The sequence below is a fragment of the Amphiprion ocellaris genome, chromosome 24, assembly GCF_022539595.1.
Source record: "Amphiprion ocellaris isolate individual 3 ecotype Okinawa chromosome 24, ASM2253959v1, whole genome shotgun sequence".
NCBI lineage: Eukaryota > Metazoa > Chordata > Actinopteri > Pomacentridae > Amphiprion > Amphiprion ocellaris.
Window position 1 is genome coordinate 5,467,634 of NC_072789.1, and position 18,879 is coordinate 5,486,512.

Genomic DNA, 18,879 nt, shown 5'->3' on the forward strand with positions numbered 1-18,879 from the left:
CACAATGACAACATGCTGATGGTGAGGAACCATTTTTATCATGTTCATCACTTTAGCACATTAGCATGTTCAATTTGCAAATTAGCACAAAAGTACAGTTGAGGTTAATGCAAAAGCAGGTATTTGATCAACCAAAATCAGAAACCAGAGTATTTCAGAATTGAAAATGTGAAAACTTGCATAATATTTGGGTTATTTTTATCAAAAGAACCAACAAAAAAGTTTCCAGATTTTTCCTCATGTTCCTAAATTCAATGTTTTTACAAGAGATCAGCTCATGAAAGCTGATTTTATACGAATCAGATGTAAACGATCCATTTAAAGTCAAAAATCCTGCGTTCATTTTGCAGTCAAATGTTGTTTTAACAAGACAAACTAATCTTTACCAGAGTAGATTTCCATCCAGATACATTATTACAACCAGCAAAGTCAGCATTCCAGCTATCAGTTACATTTTCATAGTCATGGTGGATCTCTGACTTAATTTTTCGCTCAACATCATCTCAGGTGAGTAATATTGCTTTACCAGAATAGAAACAGAGGTTGGATTGATGTCATTTTTATAGTACCACAGAATCAAAGTGTGCTACTGTCCAACACACAGGCTCTCTTCATGCACAAAACTCACTAGAGCCTTGCAAGATTTTCTCTCCGTGTTAATTTCTCAAAGCAGTGGATTAAAGGCTTTGTAACACGAGACGGGGATTTGCCATTGTCTCTATTTGCCGCCTTACTGTGCTGTAATAAGGATATTTCCAAAAACACTCGAGGGCATGTCGGTGCATACATTGCTTTGATGACACACAGGAGACGAGCAGTCACATGAGCGTGGCAGATGAGGAACCAACAACAACAACGGCTTTTGTCGATGTGTTGCCACGGCGCTGCGGGCTAAGAGCGGTCACGCTGGTGTCTCTCCGGTATATGGAATATTGAGCGACGGGAGTTGGGTCAACATGCTGTATATTATTGAGCATCACAGTGCTGTCAAGGACACAAATGATGAGAGGTTGATGTGCCATTATGTATACATTTACTTTCTGTGTAACTTTAAGGATGTGTATAATTAGTATGTTTTGTGATTGTTTCTATTGTGGCCATCAATAGCAACATCTGCTTCTGTGTGTGTGCGTGTCTTCCAGGTGCGTTACCATAGCAATATTCCCCTCGCTTCCTGGCCCCTTTTGATTTCTGTATGTACGTGTTGCCACGGAAACTGACATATTTCTTTTTCTCTTTGCCTGTGGCTTTTTGCACCATTTGTCCCTTTTGTCTGAAATAGAGCAGAAACCACATGCTGCGGTGGCCTGTACGTCCAAATGGCATTAGTCATCTAACTGCACGGTGCCAGTCCAGTCAGCCAAGTCATTAAGCGTTCCAACGTAGCATCTGTCACATATGAGCACAAAGAAACAACGGCGGTGGTGGCACAGCATTTGCAGATCCTTAATAGGAGCTTTGCATTAAGGCTTTATGTAATATTTTACGTAACATATGGCAAGATGCATACTTAAATAAGTCTTTGATTAAGCGAAACGAAGTGGCAGCCATTTGCCACCAGATGTATTTTGAAGTCAAGCGTTACATGTTTTTCTGACCGCAGATCTGTCTCTCTACACGCTATTTAAACAGTTTTACTTGAGCATTCCTAACATACTGAGATCGCAGATAATGGATGCTTTTGGCTTTACATTTGGTGGGAGGTGCAGTAAATGTCTGAATGCATGGATTTTAAATGTGATTTATGGTGTAGTAGCGTGTCATCCCATTAACCTTTGTGGCTCTTTGTATAATATAAGGGACCTCGGCTGTGATAATATCATGTGTGTGTGCTTTACGGGTCACTGGCTCCACTTATATGTGTATGTAATAGTAGCTCTTGATCAGTTCAGAGCACCTGAATGGAACTTTTCTTTGACTTTTCATTTCTAGCAAGTCCAGTCTTTGGATGTCTGATTGGTAAACTTGGCCGTCACCTCAAAAATGGATCCAAAATTATATATTTTTTTTCTTTTTGCTGTATTAAAACAAAGAGCTAATGTGGAAAAGCAGCTGCAATTTCCACATATTTTACATCATATTGAAATTTTTTTTCTTTTTCCAGCATATGAAGGCTTAATTAGCCTTGTCTTTAAGCAATTTTTATGCTTCTCCCGAGAAGAAAATAGTTTTTTCTTTGGGTTTTCAGTGACCTGTATCTAATTGAGTCATTATAATACAGAATGACTAGTAGACTGATTCCAGTGTTTTTAGACGAAAATTTTGCCATTTGTAATCTAAAAAAGTGACTGTTCTTGCTTTTTCCAAAGTGGAAATGACTGAAAAATTGCATTTACATAAAATCTAATGAGCTGTTAAAGGAAATATTACATTGGAAAGAACAAACCATTTTTTAAAAAAAATCACCATTTTGCTGATGCCTGCTGTTTATGTGAAGTAGTTATTTGAAAAACTTCCATAAAGTCAACTCACTTTACAGTACGCTAATGATTTCAGTGTGTGAAACGACCAAAAATCACATGTGCAACAGCTTTGGTTTGCACAGACTCTATCCCTACTGATCGCCAGAACAGTAGTGAAACGTTACCCAGAGCGCTGAGAGTGAATTTTTATGGGCAATCTTATCTTCTGACTATGTAGATGTCAAAAAAATACAACATATTCAATAAAAAACGGATTAGAACTGATCCTCGGATGAACATTCAGTGAACAACCTGCAGATGTTTTGTACATTTTTGACCCCTACAAGTAGATAGCAAATCTAATAATAATAATAAATAATAAAATATCATTTAACAATCATGTTTTCAATAATTAAATCATGCAGGTTGACTTTGGAACATCTTGGTTTGTAATTTTGAATTGCACCTCACTGTAGTCAGCTTCCAGCAGCGATACCAGGATTTAGTCTGCCCCCTCTTAGTCGCTTGTCTGTCAGCATTCCACAGGTTTCATAGGTTGACACTTAAGAACCGAAGCTCATCCATCCCCTTCAGAAAGCCTGCTGGGCGGAATCAGCTCAACCGAGGAAAGGCCTCTTATTTAACTTCTCCAACTGTTTGTCTTTTCTTTTTGCCGCGTGTGTGTTGTTGTGTACAGGCGCGTGCGTTGTGTGTGCCTCCATCAAGCTGCGTGTGAGGTCAAGCGGGAGCCAAAAGGGTTCCCTTCTGTCAGCGATAAGGAATGGCACTTATAACAACACAACCAGAATGCTGGATTAAAAGGGGGTGCAATGTGCGATTTGCTTCATCAGACTCGTGACCGGCTCATGCACACACTCAGGTGGCTCTGCAGGTTGCACATTGTGTGTTTTTTTCTTTGAATGGCAGAATGGTGACCGCATTGAGTCAGGTCAAGTAACACTTGAGCTGAAATATTGTCAATAGAGGCCCAAATAGGAAGTGAAATCTTGACATACACTACCATTGAAAAATTTGGGGTCACTTAGAAATGTCCTTATTTTTCAAAGAAAAACATTTTTTATTTTTGCAATGAAGATAACATTAAATTAGTCAGAAATACAGTCTAGATATTGTTAGTGTGGTAAATGAGTCTTCTAGTTGGAAATTTTAATGGAATATCTCCATAGGGGTACAGAGGAACATTTCCAGCAACCATCACTCCTGTGTTCTAATGCTACATTTTGTTAGCTAATACTGTTGAAAGGCTCATTGATGATTAGAAAACCCTTGTGCAGTTACGTTAGCACATGAATAAAATTGTGAAAACATGAGATTGTCTGGGTGACCCCAAACTTTTGAACAGTAGTGCAAATTCTCCAGATTTTCAAAATAAATCTCATTCAAGAGATGAAATTTGATTTCCAAGATGGATGTAAAATGGTTTCTCTATGCAGCAAAATAAAAAAAGAGAAACAGACAACATAAACACAGACACATTAGAGCACACTTGTAAGTCCTCTGTCTGGATAAGGCATTAGGTAAATTGCAGCCCTGTCTCTTCTTCTCTCTTTCTTAACCTCTCCCTCTTCCTGACCTCTTCTCTCAGTAGACACACAGGAATGCATGACCAGAGATTCAGATGACTCACATACTCATCAACACCGTCACCAGGTTTTGCAGCGATTCGTTACTATTCACTGCCTCCATCGCAGATTATCCAGGAAGTAAAACATGAGACTGACCCCTGTACGAGAAACATCTCCTCCCCTACATGTGCAATGCGTTCTAATGCTTTATGGTTTATGTAGGGCGAGCATATTGCAAATCCATCAGTGTAATGTTTGAAGGTGGAGTGCTTCTTTGAGAAAGACTTTTCCAATGCATGTGTTATCTGTCTATCTATGTAGGATACATCGAATGTACTATTGAAGCTAATGGAATTTCATTAGCACTACAACTAGATTCTTGATGAGCAGTTTGGTCTACAAAATGTCAGAAAATGGTGATAAAATGTTGACCAGTGTTTCCCAAAGATAAATATGACATCCTTAAATGCTTTTTTTTTGTCCAAAACTGAGAAACATGTTCAGTTTATTGTCACAGAGAAGCGAAGAAATCTGAAAATATTCAAATTAAAGACACTAGAATTGGAGAATTTTGTCTTTTTTCTTCCTTAAAACTTACTCAAACCTATAAATCGAATATCAAAGTAGTTAGTGTCTGGTTGATTCATTGATTAATCATTCCAGCTTTACTCTTTTACTGATCAAAACACCTATGAATGTTTCTTTTCCCACATTAAATTACAAAAGCTACGATAATTATAGTAGTTTTTGCAGATAGAGACGGATGAAAAGCAGCAGTGGAAAGCTTCTTGTTTGACTTGCAAATGCAACATAATACACAATCTAATATCAGTTCTATGTTCCGATACTCTTATCGGACTTTTTGATTTAATATCCGTCTTGCTCTCTCCTCTCAGGGTGATTTCACCTGGAGCAGCCTGTCGGGGCGGAGCGTCCGTCTCATGCCAGTTGCCATCCAGAGCCTGTCGGAGCTGGAGAGGGCCAGGCTTCAGGAAGTAGCCTACACCCGTTTGCACCAAGACTACGACCTGGGATGTCAGATAACGATGCCAAAAGGTGTGTGTGTGTGTTTTTTAACACAAACTGCAGACCTGGGTTGCATAATTGCCATGCCCTGGATAGGTGGGATTTACTGCTTCAGATAACGTCAAGATTTCAAGACCCTGACATTCACGTGACTGTAAACTGGGACAAAATGTGCCTGTTATTTACTCCGGAACTCCTCTGTGTTGCTACTCAGGTTTGCTGTGTAAGCCTTTGCAGATACTTTCAAGTGTCCCATAAAGTAAAGCAAACTTTCCAGCCTCTGACCACATCCTCTTATCATCCCTCAAGTGTCTTTAAGGGAAGTCATGTTTGGGGAAGTTGTGACAACACACGAATTCAGATGTAAACCACACTTCACACAGGGATCGGGTGCTTCCTGTTGGACGTGGTATCTGTAGACCTCCCCTCCTCATAGCGACACGCGACTCCCTTTCCGCTGGAGCTGAAGTCGAGTGCACTCACTCCACCAGTCGCCACTATTAAAAAGTCCTACATTTTGCAAAAAAAGCACGCTATATTTGTCCTTGTGGCCCCATCTGCAAACTGTGTTTACACTCGGAAACCAAATAATTAAGCAAATAAGCTTTTGGAGAATGACAAAATTAGACAAATTAATCCACATCTAGCACACATGGGCAGAGCACCGCGGTGAAACTGCTGGAGTTGGTGGTTTTCCACTGAGGCTCGCCCATGCTAAAAATGTCCATGTGCATCAGGGTTTATCGACACTAGAGAAAATATACATAGTCCCACTCAATTTAAAGCAAAGAAGTGGGCAAAGTAGAACAAATTAATAGCCTTCGAAAACCTGGGAGAGTAGGTTTCATGCAACTTGAGTAATATATTTGTAGCTATTCTCCTTTGATACAAACAGTCAATTCCTTAGAGATCAGAAAAATCCCTCTCCAGTCAGTGATTAAACCCCTAGAAACTAATTTCTGTGTATTAAAGTTACACATTTAGAATTTTCCCCCGTGAAAATAATCCTTTCCTGCCTTGAAATGGCTGCATTTAGCTCTGGAATGTGAACATCTGTGAAGTCCCTACCTTCTTCTCCATCGTTATCTCCACTACAGAATACAGCTTGAGTACACCAGCTCACCTACAACTCTGCTCAAACACTTGAAAACTACCCCACATTAGGCAATGGCAATGGAGTAAATCAGGCATATATGTCAGAACCAGAAACCGGTTCATAAGAGGAATAATGACACAGAAAGTCTTACCTTGCAGGGTTCCAGGATTGGTCCCATAGGTTAAGTTTGAATCCTTGTTTGTCCAGAATCTAAAAAAAAAAAAAAAACAGTACATGGATATATTGACTTGCTAAAAAAATGGTTCACCATTTTCATGAATCTTCAAATGAGCACACAGTGACTTAGTACTACCAGCAACAGAGGCGATTTTATTCCAACTTTAATTCCAAGTAACCTCCAAACGCACTTGATTCTACATCTCTCATAGTACATCTGAAAGGCACTCTTCATTAGATTGTCCTGGCTTTGTAAATGCCCTTGTCATTCAAAATACATTTTTAACTCCACACTCGCCCCTATCTGCTTTGTGTAAACACAGCCTGCAGTTCTTCTGACTGGTCCAAAGAACTGAAAGTCACACTGGAGTTCTTAGTGGCTTTGCAGCTGTGCCAAAAAGTGCAGAATATCATGAGATTAAGTACAGTAAAAATAGTATTTGGATGAAATATTGCTACTTTGAGATGAGGAAAGTTGAGAATCTGATGATACTTTGTGTTTTTACAGTTTGTGCTGATTTTTTAAAGGTGACACGCCTTTTAACCTCAATGATTGTTTTGGGGTTCAGTGGTCGCCAACTTTTTTGATTTGTGATGAGTGAGCACATGCCATCAAAATCTAATGTCTCCTTCTCAGATTATTTTATTTGAACATTTTTAGAGTCCTATAAAATGATCTAATATCATATATACATTGTCAGATTGGTCTAATGGCACCTTTGGGTGTCCAAACCCCCACTTTGGCAGTCATTGGTTTAGATAATTTGGCTGAACTGTTGCCTTGTTTTCAACCTTTGCAATTTACTGAACTCTGTTGAACCTTTAGATTTCGCTGCAGGTCTCCACAATTTCTTTACCAGCCAAAGCTTTTACCCAAATAGTAATAAACTTGTCTAGTTTTACTTGAATTTTCTGCTTAAGATGACGTCTTGCTGTTAGAATCGTCAGTCCATGCTCTTGCAGTATTTGTTCCACTGCACTGTATTGCAGTGGAATGGGTGCCATAGCAGCAGTATAGAGCAGCCAGTGGATTATCCAGGGCCTTGCATTCCAGCTGAAGGTTAAACCTCTCCCCACCATGATTTAATACGTACTTGTGTGTGTTGCTTATGAATTCCAGAGCCCCTGACGGCCGCCATGTGCTAGCGAGAGAAATATTTCAACTGTGTAAGAGTGTGTGCGTTGGGAGTGCTATTTCAGCACTGCTAACCTGTGTTTTTCAGCCCTGCTGTTTCTAATATTTATCCGAGTGCCAGGGGTCATGTTTCTAGTGTTTCTTCAAGAACCAAAAGCAGATTAAAGCAAGACAGAGCCGGGGAAGACAAAGAGGGAAGGGACGAGGGTGTGACGAGAAACAAAAAGGCGGCAAAGGTTCATCAGACTGTTCCACAACTGGTTGGGAGTTGAACTGGGGAGTTGTAGAGGTTCGGGGGATTTCCGTACGGCTTTGGGAGCCATCTGTCAAAAATCCAAACCATTTCCTATCTCTGCTTCTCCTTTCTCACTCTTGCTGCCCTCCATCACAACATCTGCTTTCTTTCTCCTCGTATCGCACACCCCGTCCTCACTGCTTCCCACCTATTTTTCTCCCATACACCGCAATATTTCACCGCTTCTCCTGCACTCGGAGCTTCTTTACAGCTTTAAAAAAGACACACACATTTCTGATCCATCACTGCGGCGGTTATAAATTGATTATTGAAGAAATGCAGCTTGTTCAGATTTGTCAGAGATGGTCGGACACATGGGGGGAAAGTCAACCTGCTCCCTGATGTAAGCTGCTAACGCTACCATCGGGCGCGTTTTGAGAGCTGGATAAAATTTCCTCAACCCCACAAGTGACTCATGGGATACAGCTGAAGGGAACATCTGGGGTTCAAACCGAGGTTGTTAAAACCAACAGATCAAGGCTCCGAACAAGTCCAGAAAGATCTGATGTGCAAAAAGTGTTGGTTTTGGATACCAAGAAAACAAATAGCAGAGTGACAGAATGATAACAAAGAAAGTTGCTGAGGTTTCCGTGAACTGACATCCTGGCATGAGAGGAGGATTCCAAGACTTGAAAGTTGCGTGTGCCACGGTTTCCACAGTTTCCTGATCATTAATCAGCAAATCCAGGAGCCATTCATCAAGTTGACAGCTGACAAAGCAGTGTCCTCCTTTCAGAGCATTCCAGGCCGATACTTGGATGTAATGCACTCTTGTACCCATAAATATCCTTTGCAGAACACCTAATGTGATTGTTTGCAATGTTTTTTTTGAGGGATCTTTGGAATTACAGCACATCAGATGTACTTGTAGGATGCAAAGAACACTAATTCCCCTCCAAATGAAGCCTCACAGTAGGGGTTTACAATAATTACTTTCATAGTTTCCTTCAAGTACTCAGTGTACTTTGAGAGACTTTTGGCAGTTCTTCAGTCCGTTTCTTATTATCCATCCAATTATTACTTTGCATTCATTTTATTCATATTTAATCAGTCAGGTTGATGCAGGTTGAGGTCAGGAATGTCTATAGATGTCCATGTATGGCATTGTAAAGTGCAATATTCTCCAGTATCCAAAGCAGTAAAATCTTAACACACATCAGCCAGTTTAGACAAACAGTATAATTGACTGAATGTGTTTTGGCAGTAATTTTTTTTTTCTGCTGACTGCTACCCCAGCTGACCCTGTCTAACTGGATTTAAGTTCACGGTCCCTCTGTGGTTAATTTACGTCTGCATTCCTGACATAAGCTTATTAAATATAATAAGCCAGATAAGATACAGCAGATATGGGAACCATTTGTTTCAGATGATTTATTTACTTGTTTTTTTTTCCTTTGCTCTTCCCTCCGGCACAGATGGACAGAAGAGGAAAAAGTCACTGAGGAGGAAGTTGGACTCTCTAGCGAAAGAGAAGAGTAAAGACAAAGGTATGCCCGGTTGCTTTTTCATGACTTTGCCACTTTGCAGAGTTTTCTCTCTCCATCTCCTGCCAGAGAGACAGAGGACCGGTCTGTGGTCTCCACCCCTCCTGCAGGTGAACAACAAGGTTATAAAAACACAGTTTCTGTTTACTAGGCTTCGGCAGTTTATATTTAGTTTAAGTGAAGGGACTCCTTGCTAAGGGGACTAGCTATGAGAAGGAGCCTCTGTGCTACATGGAGCGGCATATTTAGCAGAGAGAAGAGGATGGAAATGAAAAGAGGCGCAGAACATAAAATAAAAGGAGATTTTAAGATAAGAAGATAGACATATGTCCACTTGTTTCTGGCTGCCATGCTTTAACCACTGCCGATCTTGCATAACTTGCAATGTTGTGCCACAGGATTCTAAGACCATCTAAAGCAAAAGTACAAAGTCACTTGTCAACTGGCATGGAAGCTACCCAAAAAGAAGGATCGAATGAAAGATGCATTTTCAGCTGCCTTAAAGTTGAGTTGAATGTTTTTGAGCGTATATATATATATTAATGTATATTAACCCATATAAGAACAAACCCAACAAAATCAACCCTATCTACATGAATAAGAGGTCATGCAGCAGTGCATACTTGAGAAATATAAAATAGCAGCCGTGCATTCATCTATTATAACTCACTAATCAAAAATCTAAGTAATGAAGCTTTTGTCAGTGCTACGTCCACTATTCATTTACTGATTTGGATTGGAATGACGGCTCACCTTCTATGCTTGCAGCTGTGCGGTCTGAAAATACTGCACATGCTTTAGCCGACAGACAATTGTCGATGACAGCTGTCGCGACTGTAAATACATTGTCTGGTTACATATGATCTCCAGTCGACGAGAAAAACAATCATGTTGTTATCCAGTCATACCTTTAAGCTTCATACTAGGGTGAAACTGAGCATGTAAACTGAGAGTAGGTGGGTTCCTCCTCCACTGCATGCCTGTCTTTACCCCTACAGAGCACAGGCGGCTTGGATGTACCTGTGGCCTTAACTTGCAAAAGGAGTTTAATTTTCTCCGAGGGTCCATAAATACCAGCCCCTGTATTTCACTTTGAAGCGGGCTTAGCCGTTGTCTCTGCGAGGGGCACTGAAAGAAAAGTAAAATGCTTGCTACTGCTGTTAGCTAAGCTGTACATGTGTTATGATCAGGCGTCAGCCAAACTTTATTTGCAAAAATAGTTTAATAGTTGCTATAATCTGCTTTGCTAAAGGCCAAGTTTTTACCTCAGATAGTGTTAAGCAATCTGTCAGTCAAAGCACAGATTCACTAATTGGGCTTAAGCACCTTTTGGCACCTCAGTCCATTTCTGCACTTTCAAAAAGAACAAGAATTATTTCCTGAGGCTGTGAGATGATTCCTCCACACACACCGAGTTAATGTAAACATGGACACAAATGAGAAAACCAAGCACTGAAAACTAAACCTGTCATTCCCGAGACACCGCAAGGCCTGGAAAATGTAGATTTATGAAAATCTGACGTGGCTTGATGAATGCGGTCCGGCTGTCGACGCGTCCGGTGAAATACTGCTTCAGATGCATGTGCTGCTGGGATTGTGTGTGTTGTGCGGGTTATGTAAGCCCTGTTAGCGCTGTGAGGCTGCAGAGCAAATTCGTTGTGTCACAGTGTTAGCGGTCATGTTGTTCGTAAACCACAACCCTTCACTTGTGGTTGTGGAATGCATTTTGCTTTCTCTCTTTCACTCAGTCTTCCTTTGCCTCTCTTTTTTTTCTTACGCTCCGCACAGCTGGACGGTTTTTCCTTCCTGGCTTTGGGATTGTGTATAATGGAATATATAGCCTGTGATGGGCCCAGGATGACATCATTGTGCTCTGAAGTGATCCCTGCACATATTTCAGTGCTTGTATGTGTGCGCAACACCAATTTTCATCAGCATATCCTAAGTTAATGACCTCAGTTTTAGTCCACCAGATATTTTTTTGCAAAAAACCTCTTTAGCTTTTGAAGCATCTTGCCAAAACAAACTGCCTTTCTTCCATACTTCAGAATTAAGGGGGGGAAAATGGAACAAAGGGAATAAGGGCAAGCGGGTCTTTATGTCTCAGAGCTTCTAAAAATGACCTTGTGGGTGCGAGTCATCAAAGTTGTGTTATTTTGGTTAAAGAATTAGTGGGTTGTCATTGCCAGATTTATGTCTGTGATGTTTTATTTTGGAAAACAGATGTAGTAGTGCTTGTAGTTTAGCAGCGCCATAAGGTTTGTGATGCTTTTATTGTACGTGTGTAAAACGGGAAGCTAGCAGGAGATGTGATAAAGAGTTTAATTGGATCCAAGTTTAACTTTTTGGTAATAAACTAGAACATAATTCCTTCTTTTCCACAGAATGCGTACCCCAGGCCTTCAGCATACCCCTCTCCCAGGTCATCGCTAATGACAGAACACACAGGCAGCGTCAGGATGGTTATCGTCAGGACCCTCCACAGCGGGAGGAGCACAAAGACCCCTCTGATCTCGTCTCATCCATTTTACAGGTCTCGCACGTGCCTCTGCTTGGATTTGCATGATTCCTGGCTTCAGTTTGAGTTGTTTCAGGGACAAATATGACATTTTTTGAACTGTGGGTAATGGAGAAAAGGCTAAATTTTGGATCATGTGATCATGTGTCCTGCAGTTTGCCACCAAGCGGCCGTCCAACAAGGAGTTATCCAGCAGCAACTCCTCGCTCAGTTCCACGTCGGAAACAGCCAACGAGTCGACATCACCGAACACCCCTGAAGCTGCACCACGAGCCCGCAGGAGGGTGAGACATTCCTCTGCTTTTTATGTGCTTTAATTCAGCTGTTTTGGTGTGTTTTTTTTTTTTTTTTTTTTTAAAGGAATGCTTGATTATTCCAGGGAGGCATGTCGGTGGACTCCATCACGGACCTGGACGACAACCAGTCCCGCCTGCTCGAGGCGCTGCAGCTCTCCCTGCCGGCCGAAACGCCGAGCAAAAAGGAGAAGCACAGGGACAAAAGGCTGAGCCTCAATCCCATTTACCGTCAGGTGCCCCGGGTGGTCGACAGCTGCTGTCAGCACATCGAGAAATATGGTGAGAGGCTTTCTTAACTACTCTGACCATCTTATATGTACCTCCGGTTTGCATTTTTTCTCCTCTTTCTGCTCTGTTAATCGCAGTTTTTTTCCTCTTTTCCCACTCAGGTTTGCAGACTGTGGGGATCTTCAGAGTGGGAAGTTCCAAGAAGAGAGTCCGACAAGTGGGTATTCAATTCTGTTGTTTTCATCCTCATCAAACCATTTAGTGTTTTCTTGTGTCCCAACAACAAATCAAGTTGTGCTAAATGTTCTTCGCACAGTCTTTTCCATCCACCAACAAACAAAATCTCCTCTCTAAGAATACTGCGTGCGATAACCAACACCAAAATGTGCCGTTTACGCCAGCAAAGCTTCAGCTGTTGTATGAGAAAATGACGCACCTCTTGAACAAGCTGGAGAAATCCACATGCTGGATTTGTTATTCAAGCAAATATTAAGTCATTCCACTCACTCCTACACCTTTCATTATCTGACACCTTTGACTCCAGTCAAAAAAATGCATAAATCAGGGTTAAACTTAATGGAGCAATCAGTGTGGGCAGCAGAGTTTTTACATAATCTTTTGTGTTGCGTGTTTTCACAATGCCGACTTCCACTCGGAGCACTTACAGACAACTGGAGGTACTTGTTGGTTGTTGAAGGGAAGGAAGGTCATTCATTCACTGGAAAACCAAAAGCACACTTCTCTGACCTTCAGGTTTGTATTACAGTGCAGCAGAGGAGCTCTGTTTGAATAGAAACTTCCTTTGTGAATGCCGGATTATGGTAAAATGCGTCATATTCATCATAAATTCATGCGTGATGCAACGGATTCAGTTCAGTGTTTACTAATCACATCATATATTTACTTTATAATCCAGAGTTGGAAAGCTAAAGCGAGCATTCTGTGTGACAAAGGATTAGGTCTGCATGATATGAAGGAAATCTGGAATGTGATAACATTGACTATTGCGATAACACTACGACTTGCATAACTGTACAGTTCCTGGATCTTTCTGCTTTAATGGGTATGCAAAATACTTTATCTAACTAATTATCTTAGCTTTTACTGAAAAAAATGCACATGGATGCTCAAAAAATAACAGAATATGCATTTAAACAAGACATAATTTCAATGAGAAATAAAGTTTGATCTCCCATGCTTCCTTAGTGGTAGGGTTAGAGTTCTCGAAACGCAATCAAAACTTTTTATTCTTTGCTTTTCTCAGAAACAAATAGACACCAATTCGTTAACTTTATCTTATTTGCCAAATATAGTAAATGCATAGCCCACATATCTCATGATTCTACCAAATAGGTCAAATGTTGCCTGCAAAATGGGAATGCATGGCGGATTTAATAAGATTTTTCATCTTTATTGCATTTTGGCAGTGTTTTGCCATGTGTTTATTGCACATTTTTATATTATGATGAGGATTAATATACAATTTATCGGTCAGCTCTGCAATAGACATCTACAAAATGGTATTTATTGTGTTCTCATGGACACCATCAGCACGCTACAACCCAATGAACTCCAAAACCCACTGTAAGTTCTCATCAGATTAGCATTAGATTTTTAACTTTCTAATGGTCCTTGAGTTACTTATCTATGGTGTACTGTTCTGTCGAGAAAATTACCCCAATCTAAGCCTAAAATTGTCACTTTTAATCAAAATTAATTTGTTCTACAAGTCCAATTTTTTTGTAAAAAGTTAAAACACATGAACTAATCAGATTCTGTAAAAACAAAAAAAAAAAAAAAAAAAAACTTTCGAAAGCAAAGAAAAATTGGCATTAATACTTTAGTATATTGCACAATACAAGTTTCTGAGTACTTCTAGCCATGGCTGTAGTGTTTCCATAGAGATGTTTGACTTTATATTTCAGTAAAAAAAAGAGCCAACACTGAGTAAAAATGTGACAGGAGCAAAAAGCAAAGCCAAGGGCATTAGTCAAACAAGAAAAATGTGATGAAAAATACCTCTGAGGTGCATTCATGGCAATGCAAAATTAAGTGCTTTCAGATCAAACTAGGAACTTCAAATTGGCATAATATCACCTCTGCTGCTGGGGGTACTAAGTCATTGAGCATACAGTGGGTAAAAATGTAACAAGTAGCAAAAAGGTCCACAAACTGCTCGTCTCTTTTGCATGTCACTTTCTTTGGAAGGGAATTCAGAGATTTTCCTTAATGTTCTGGTTCTGATTAATCCAGAAAAAAAAAAAAAAAAAAAACATTTGCACTCATATATCTCTTAAAAATCAGTTGCAGCTGCCTGGTAATGATGAAAGTAATTTCATTGCACAATTCCTTTCATCACTGACGTACTGATCTTTTGCCCGCAAACCACAGCTCAACTTTCTGTGTATAAAAATCTGTTTTTTTCAGTTCTTTTTTCTGCCATTTACACACTTAAATAAATAGAACAATATTACTTAGATGGACCACTCTACCTCTTTTTATGTTTATAAGACCTCACCTTTATTATAAACTCACTAAATGAAATAGTTTGTATTCCCACATTTGTATATTATGTGAGGCGAGTGTAAAATAAATCTCCATTTTGCATTCTCTGCTGGTCTGTGTTGATACTATCCAATGTCAGCTTATGGTGAAATTGGAATTTATTAATGTGAAAACTGGCATATAAGTGAACGTGCACATCATCATGGTCAAGAATAGGCTTAGTAATTCTCTGGAGGTCACCCAAAGGTTGCAAAGACTGCAATCCAAACTGGTAAAACTAGTTTGAATCTACCAGGAGGACCAGCAGGAAGGGAGTGTGTGTGGTTGTGTGCACTACTTGGAATATAATGTCCATTGTTAAGTCCGTAGGATGTTTCTAAACTCCCTTCTTCCTCTCTTCCTCCCTTTCCGTCTTGTTCCTCAGCTACGTGAGGAGTTTGATCGAGGCATTGATGTCCAGCTGGATGAGGAGCACAGCATTCACGACGTGGCTGCTCTACTGAAAGAGTTCCTCAGAGACATGCCCGACCCTCTTCTCACCAAGGAGCTGTACACGGCCTTCATTAACACCACATGTAAGCATCTTTTCCCCGTCTTTCACCTCTGTTTCTTTGCTGTATTTCCTCTTTTCTCACCCAATCCATTCTAATCTGGGCTGCAGTGTTGGACTCCGACGAGCAGCAAAGCGTCACTCAACTCCTGGTCTACCTGCTCCCAGCATGCAACAGCGACACCTTTCACCGTCTCTTGGAGTTCTTGTCCACCGTGGCCGACCATGCCCACGACCAGCAGGACAAAGACGGACAGGAGGTGAGCGGCGAACACAAGGAAAATATTTGAGTCCGAAAAACAGCCTTTGGGCAGCTTTTGGTTCCACCTCATTGGGAGGAAATTACCAAAGAGGTGATAAGAAGTGGTGCCTGAAACAGCACAAACACTGATGTAAGATGTTAACAGCTGTATTTACTCTCCAAATCTGCACACTGCAAGATGAGGCTAGAACTTAGCTTTTCCACTTTTAATACCTGTACAAGGAAACAACTTCTCTAAACGCCAGAAAACACCTCAAGTTGGGGAAGTCTTGCAAACTAAGTCAATATTTCTCTGTCTTCCTCAAACACCTGGAGTAGCATGAGGGTATTTAACTTGAAAATATTCTCCGGTTCTGCTCAGAATGATTGCAATCTAAAACAAATTCTTCAGGGCTATAGTAAAGCCATGGGTCAACACTGGAATACAATACAGTTAGTATTACTACAGACAAGACAGTGCTACCCTTGATGGGGGTAAGGACTGTGCTTTTAGGGATTGCAGGAAACACTGCATGGGCAAAAATCCACAATGAACCATTATTATAGTTTGTTCTAAGCCACTTAGGGAATCTTGCCAATACAACGATAGACGAGACAACAGTTGACAACTATCTGTCTCTGAGACTGTGACAGTCAGACTGTTTCTCGCTTGGCTAGGACAACACGTCAGTACTTTTTGGCTGCTTGTGACTCCCATCGTTCCGCTGGGACTGGGAGAGGAAAGGGAGGAAACTGGGCGAGAGTTCGAACGGAGAATTCATAACTTTAAAAGCTGTCCAAGCTCTGCGGGGTTTGCAATTTTAGATGCTAATTGTGTCACAGGATATGCACCATCACCCAAATCTAGCAGAAACAGCGGCAGCTGTCATACACTCCAGCACTTTCTCATGTTAATAAACCCCATGACGCCAATTTTTATCCATCTTTTGCTCTAAGTGACAAAAAGAGAGAGGGGGATGTGATGAGAGGTGTGGATGTTGGAAGGGAAAGGTGAGAAAATCTGCTTGAAAGGATGGAAGAGAGATGTAGGAGGGAACTGGAGGAGAAAGGGAATCAAGGAAGAATTAGTAGGAAGCAGAGAAATTACATTAAAGACTGCTCATCTCTGTAGTACTTTTTCTACGGTTTGCCTTTAGACTGCTTCTGGTGACTGCTTTTATTTGCTGGAAGACACATCATGAGTGAAATAAGTCATGCCACTGCTGAGCATTTCCAACCTGAAAGTGATGACAATCTCTGAAAGTAGAGTAGTTTTACAATGTTTGAGCAAAGTTGAAGGTGATCTGGTGTTCTCGAGATGCAGCAAGTGGGGGAAGATGGGTGAAGAAAGAGAGGCAGGAACTTCTTGGAAAAGGATATTCTAGAAGAAGCAACAGTGTTGAGTTATGTCTAAGTGATTTGAAGGCAGGAAGATATGTTTTCATGGAAAAACAATTCTAAACATGTAACTTTGATACTCAGAGATGAGTTTCAAGGGATTTGATCAATGACTGAATTTTCTCCTCATAAGGGAGGAAAATGGCGCCTGGTATCTCCTACGATGCAGACTTTGCAAGATGAAGGGCAGTTCTGTGGTACAACTTTCAATTTCGAAAACAGAAATGAAAAATTAATGCACATTACACTTAAAAAATCTGAGATTTTTCCTGTCCTGCAGGTTAAACCCGCACAACATACACAAATCTTGCAGCATCATCTGAAACCATAAACCAATCGCTTGTGTCTATTGATTAGAGCTAATTAGTAAGTGTTGTGACCCTAACATACTGGTAAATCATTGCAATGACTTTGAATCAGCAAATTCATGTAGTTCCTGTGATGGACTGGTGATCTATGCAGGATGTATTCCATCTCTCGCTCAATGTCAGCAATGATATGCAACAGTTTTGCAATCCTTAACGGCAAAATCGCTAACGGATGGAAGGTAGCAACGGCATATTACAATTACAGACAACTTACTTTGTTTAGGAACACTTTTTGTGCCCATTTAGGTTTTTAAAATTAATTCTGGTTGATCAGAAACCACTGGGAAAAGAGCAGAAGAAGGAGTCTGATGATTGAGCATTAACAGGGTTGTACATTTTTGTGTCCTAATTACAGATCACAGGGAACAAGATGACGTCTCTAAATCTCGCCACTATCTTCGGCCCCAACCTGCTCCACAAACAGAAGAGCTCTGACAAGGAGTTCAGCGTCCAGAGCTCGGCCAGGGCCGAGGAGAGCACTGCTGTCATCGCCGTGCTGCAGAGGATGATCGCTAGCTACCATACGCTCTTCATGGTCAGTCGTGGTTTTCTACTTTTTCGTCCGTTTGCTCTTCTTTCTCTGCTCAATGGCCTCACATTGCACACTGCCCTCACACATTCCTGTGTAGGCTTAAAGTAAGACGATCCTCTCTGGCTTAGCAGACAATGCCTGTGTCTTAGTTAATGAAAATAGAGCTGAGCCTGGTTTAGCAGCAAGACAGAAGGGGCAGGAAAAGACTCCACAGAGGTGAAAGATGAGGAGTGTTTGTGGGTAGAATCACTTCTGAAGTCTTAATGTAACAATAAAGTACAAAGGCAGTCAAGCCTGTTAGCTGACAGTAACATCAAGAACTTTTCATCCAGATACTTGAACTGGTTCTTTCCAAAATAAAAACAGAATAGAACACTGAAGCGTGAAATCCTCTGGCACAGTTTAATGCCTCATCAGTTGCTTTTGTTCTTTTCTGTTTCTGGGATCCTCAAAGAGGAACACAGTCATGTTTGGGTCATTTCAGGTCTGAAACCTTAAACCGTAATGTTTTGTAATCTGCCACTGCTGTTCCCCCTGAGGCTTACATTCCTGCTGTAAGCCAATGAGGAGTTATTAATCGCATACAGTGAATTGGGGCTGACTTGTTCAGTCTTAGTCAGTAAAAACAGACTTGTAGGCAGCTCAAGTTCTGTGAATGACACCTGAAAGTTGTTTTGTAACCTGCTTAGGTCTGAATTTGTTTGAGATCTGGAAAGTTGTACTTTGAAAGCAGTTGAGGATGGGAATTATTTGGCTTTCTGGACCGTGTTCTCCATCTTAATCTGTGTCAAATAAGCATTAAAATCTGATGATTAGGAGATCAGACTGAGTGAAGAAAGTGCTCATTTCTTGTTGGTAAAAGAAAAAGAAATACAAAAGAGTATGTTTTAATGATTAGGAACCTGTAATTTATGCGGGAATATGTGTTTTAGGTACCTCCTGATTTGCAAAATGAGGTTTTGATGAGCCTACTGGAAACCGATCCAGATGTGGTGGACTACCTTCTGAGGAGAAAAGCCTCACAGTGAGTAACAGACACACA

At 40.7% G+C, this 18,879-nt stretch overlaps 1 protein-coding gene across 3 annotated transcripts in view; it reads left to right on the plus strand.

Moving 5' to 3' along the window:
- LOC111571705 (rho GTPase-activating protein 6) overlaps positions 1–18,879 on the plus strand; it is an 82,974-nt gene that overhangs the window by 58,401 nt on the left and 5,694 nt on the right. For all 3 annotated transcript variants that reach the window (XM_035950365.2, XM_035950364.2, XM_023275002.3), the window contains exons 2-11: positions 4,885–5,044; positions 9,133–9,204; positions 11,586–11,734; positions 11,875–12,003; positions 12,099–12,294; positions 12,405–12,460; positions 15,173–15,323; positions 15,410–15,558; positions 17,661–17,840; positions 18,770–18,861. In XM_035950365.2, the coding sequence (XP_035806258.2) occupies positions 4,885–5,044; positions 9,133–9,204; positions 11,586–11,734; positions 11,875–12,003; positions 12,099–12,294; positions 12,405–12,460; positions 15,173–15,323; positions 15,410–15,558; positions 17,661–17,840; positions 18,770–18,861 (1,334 nt within the window). The remainder of the gene's footprint in view (positions 1–4,884; positions 5,045–9,132; positions 9,205–11,585; positions 11,735–11,874; positions 12,004–12,098; positions 12,295–12,404; positions 12,461–15,172; positions 15,324–15,409; positions 15,559–17,660; positions 17,841–18,769; positions 18,862–18,879) is intronic.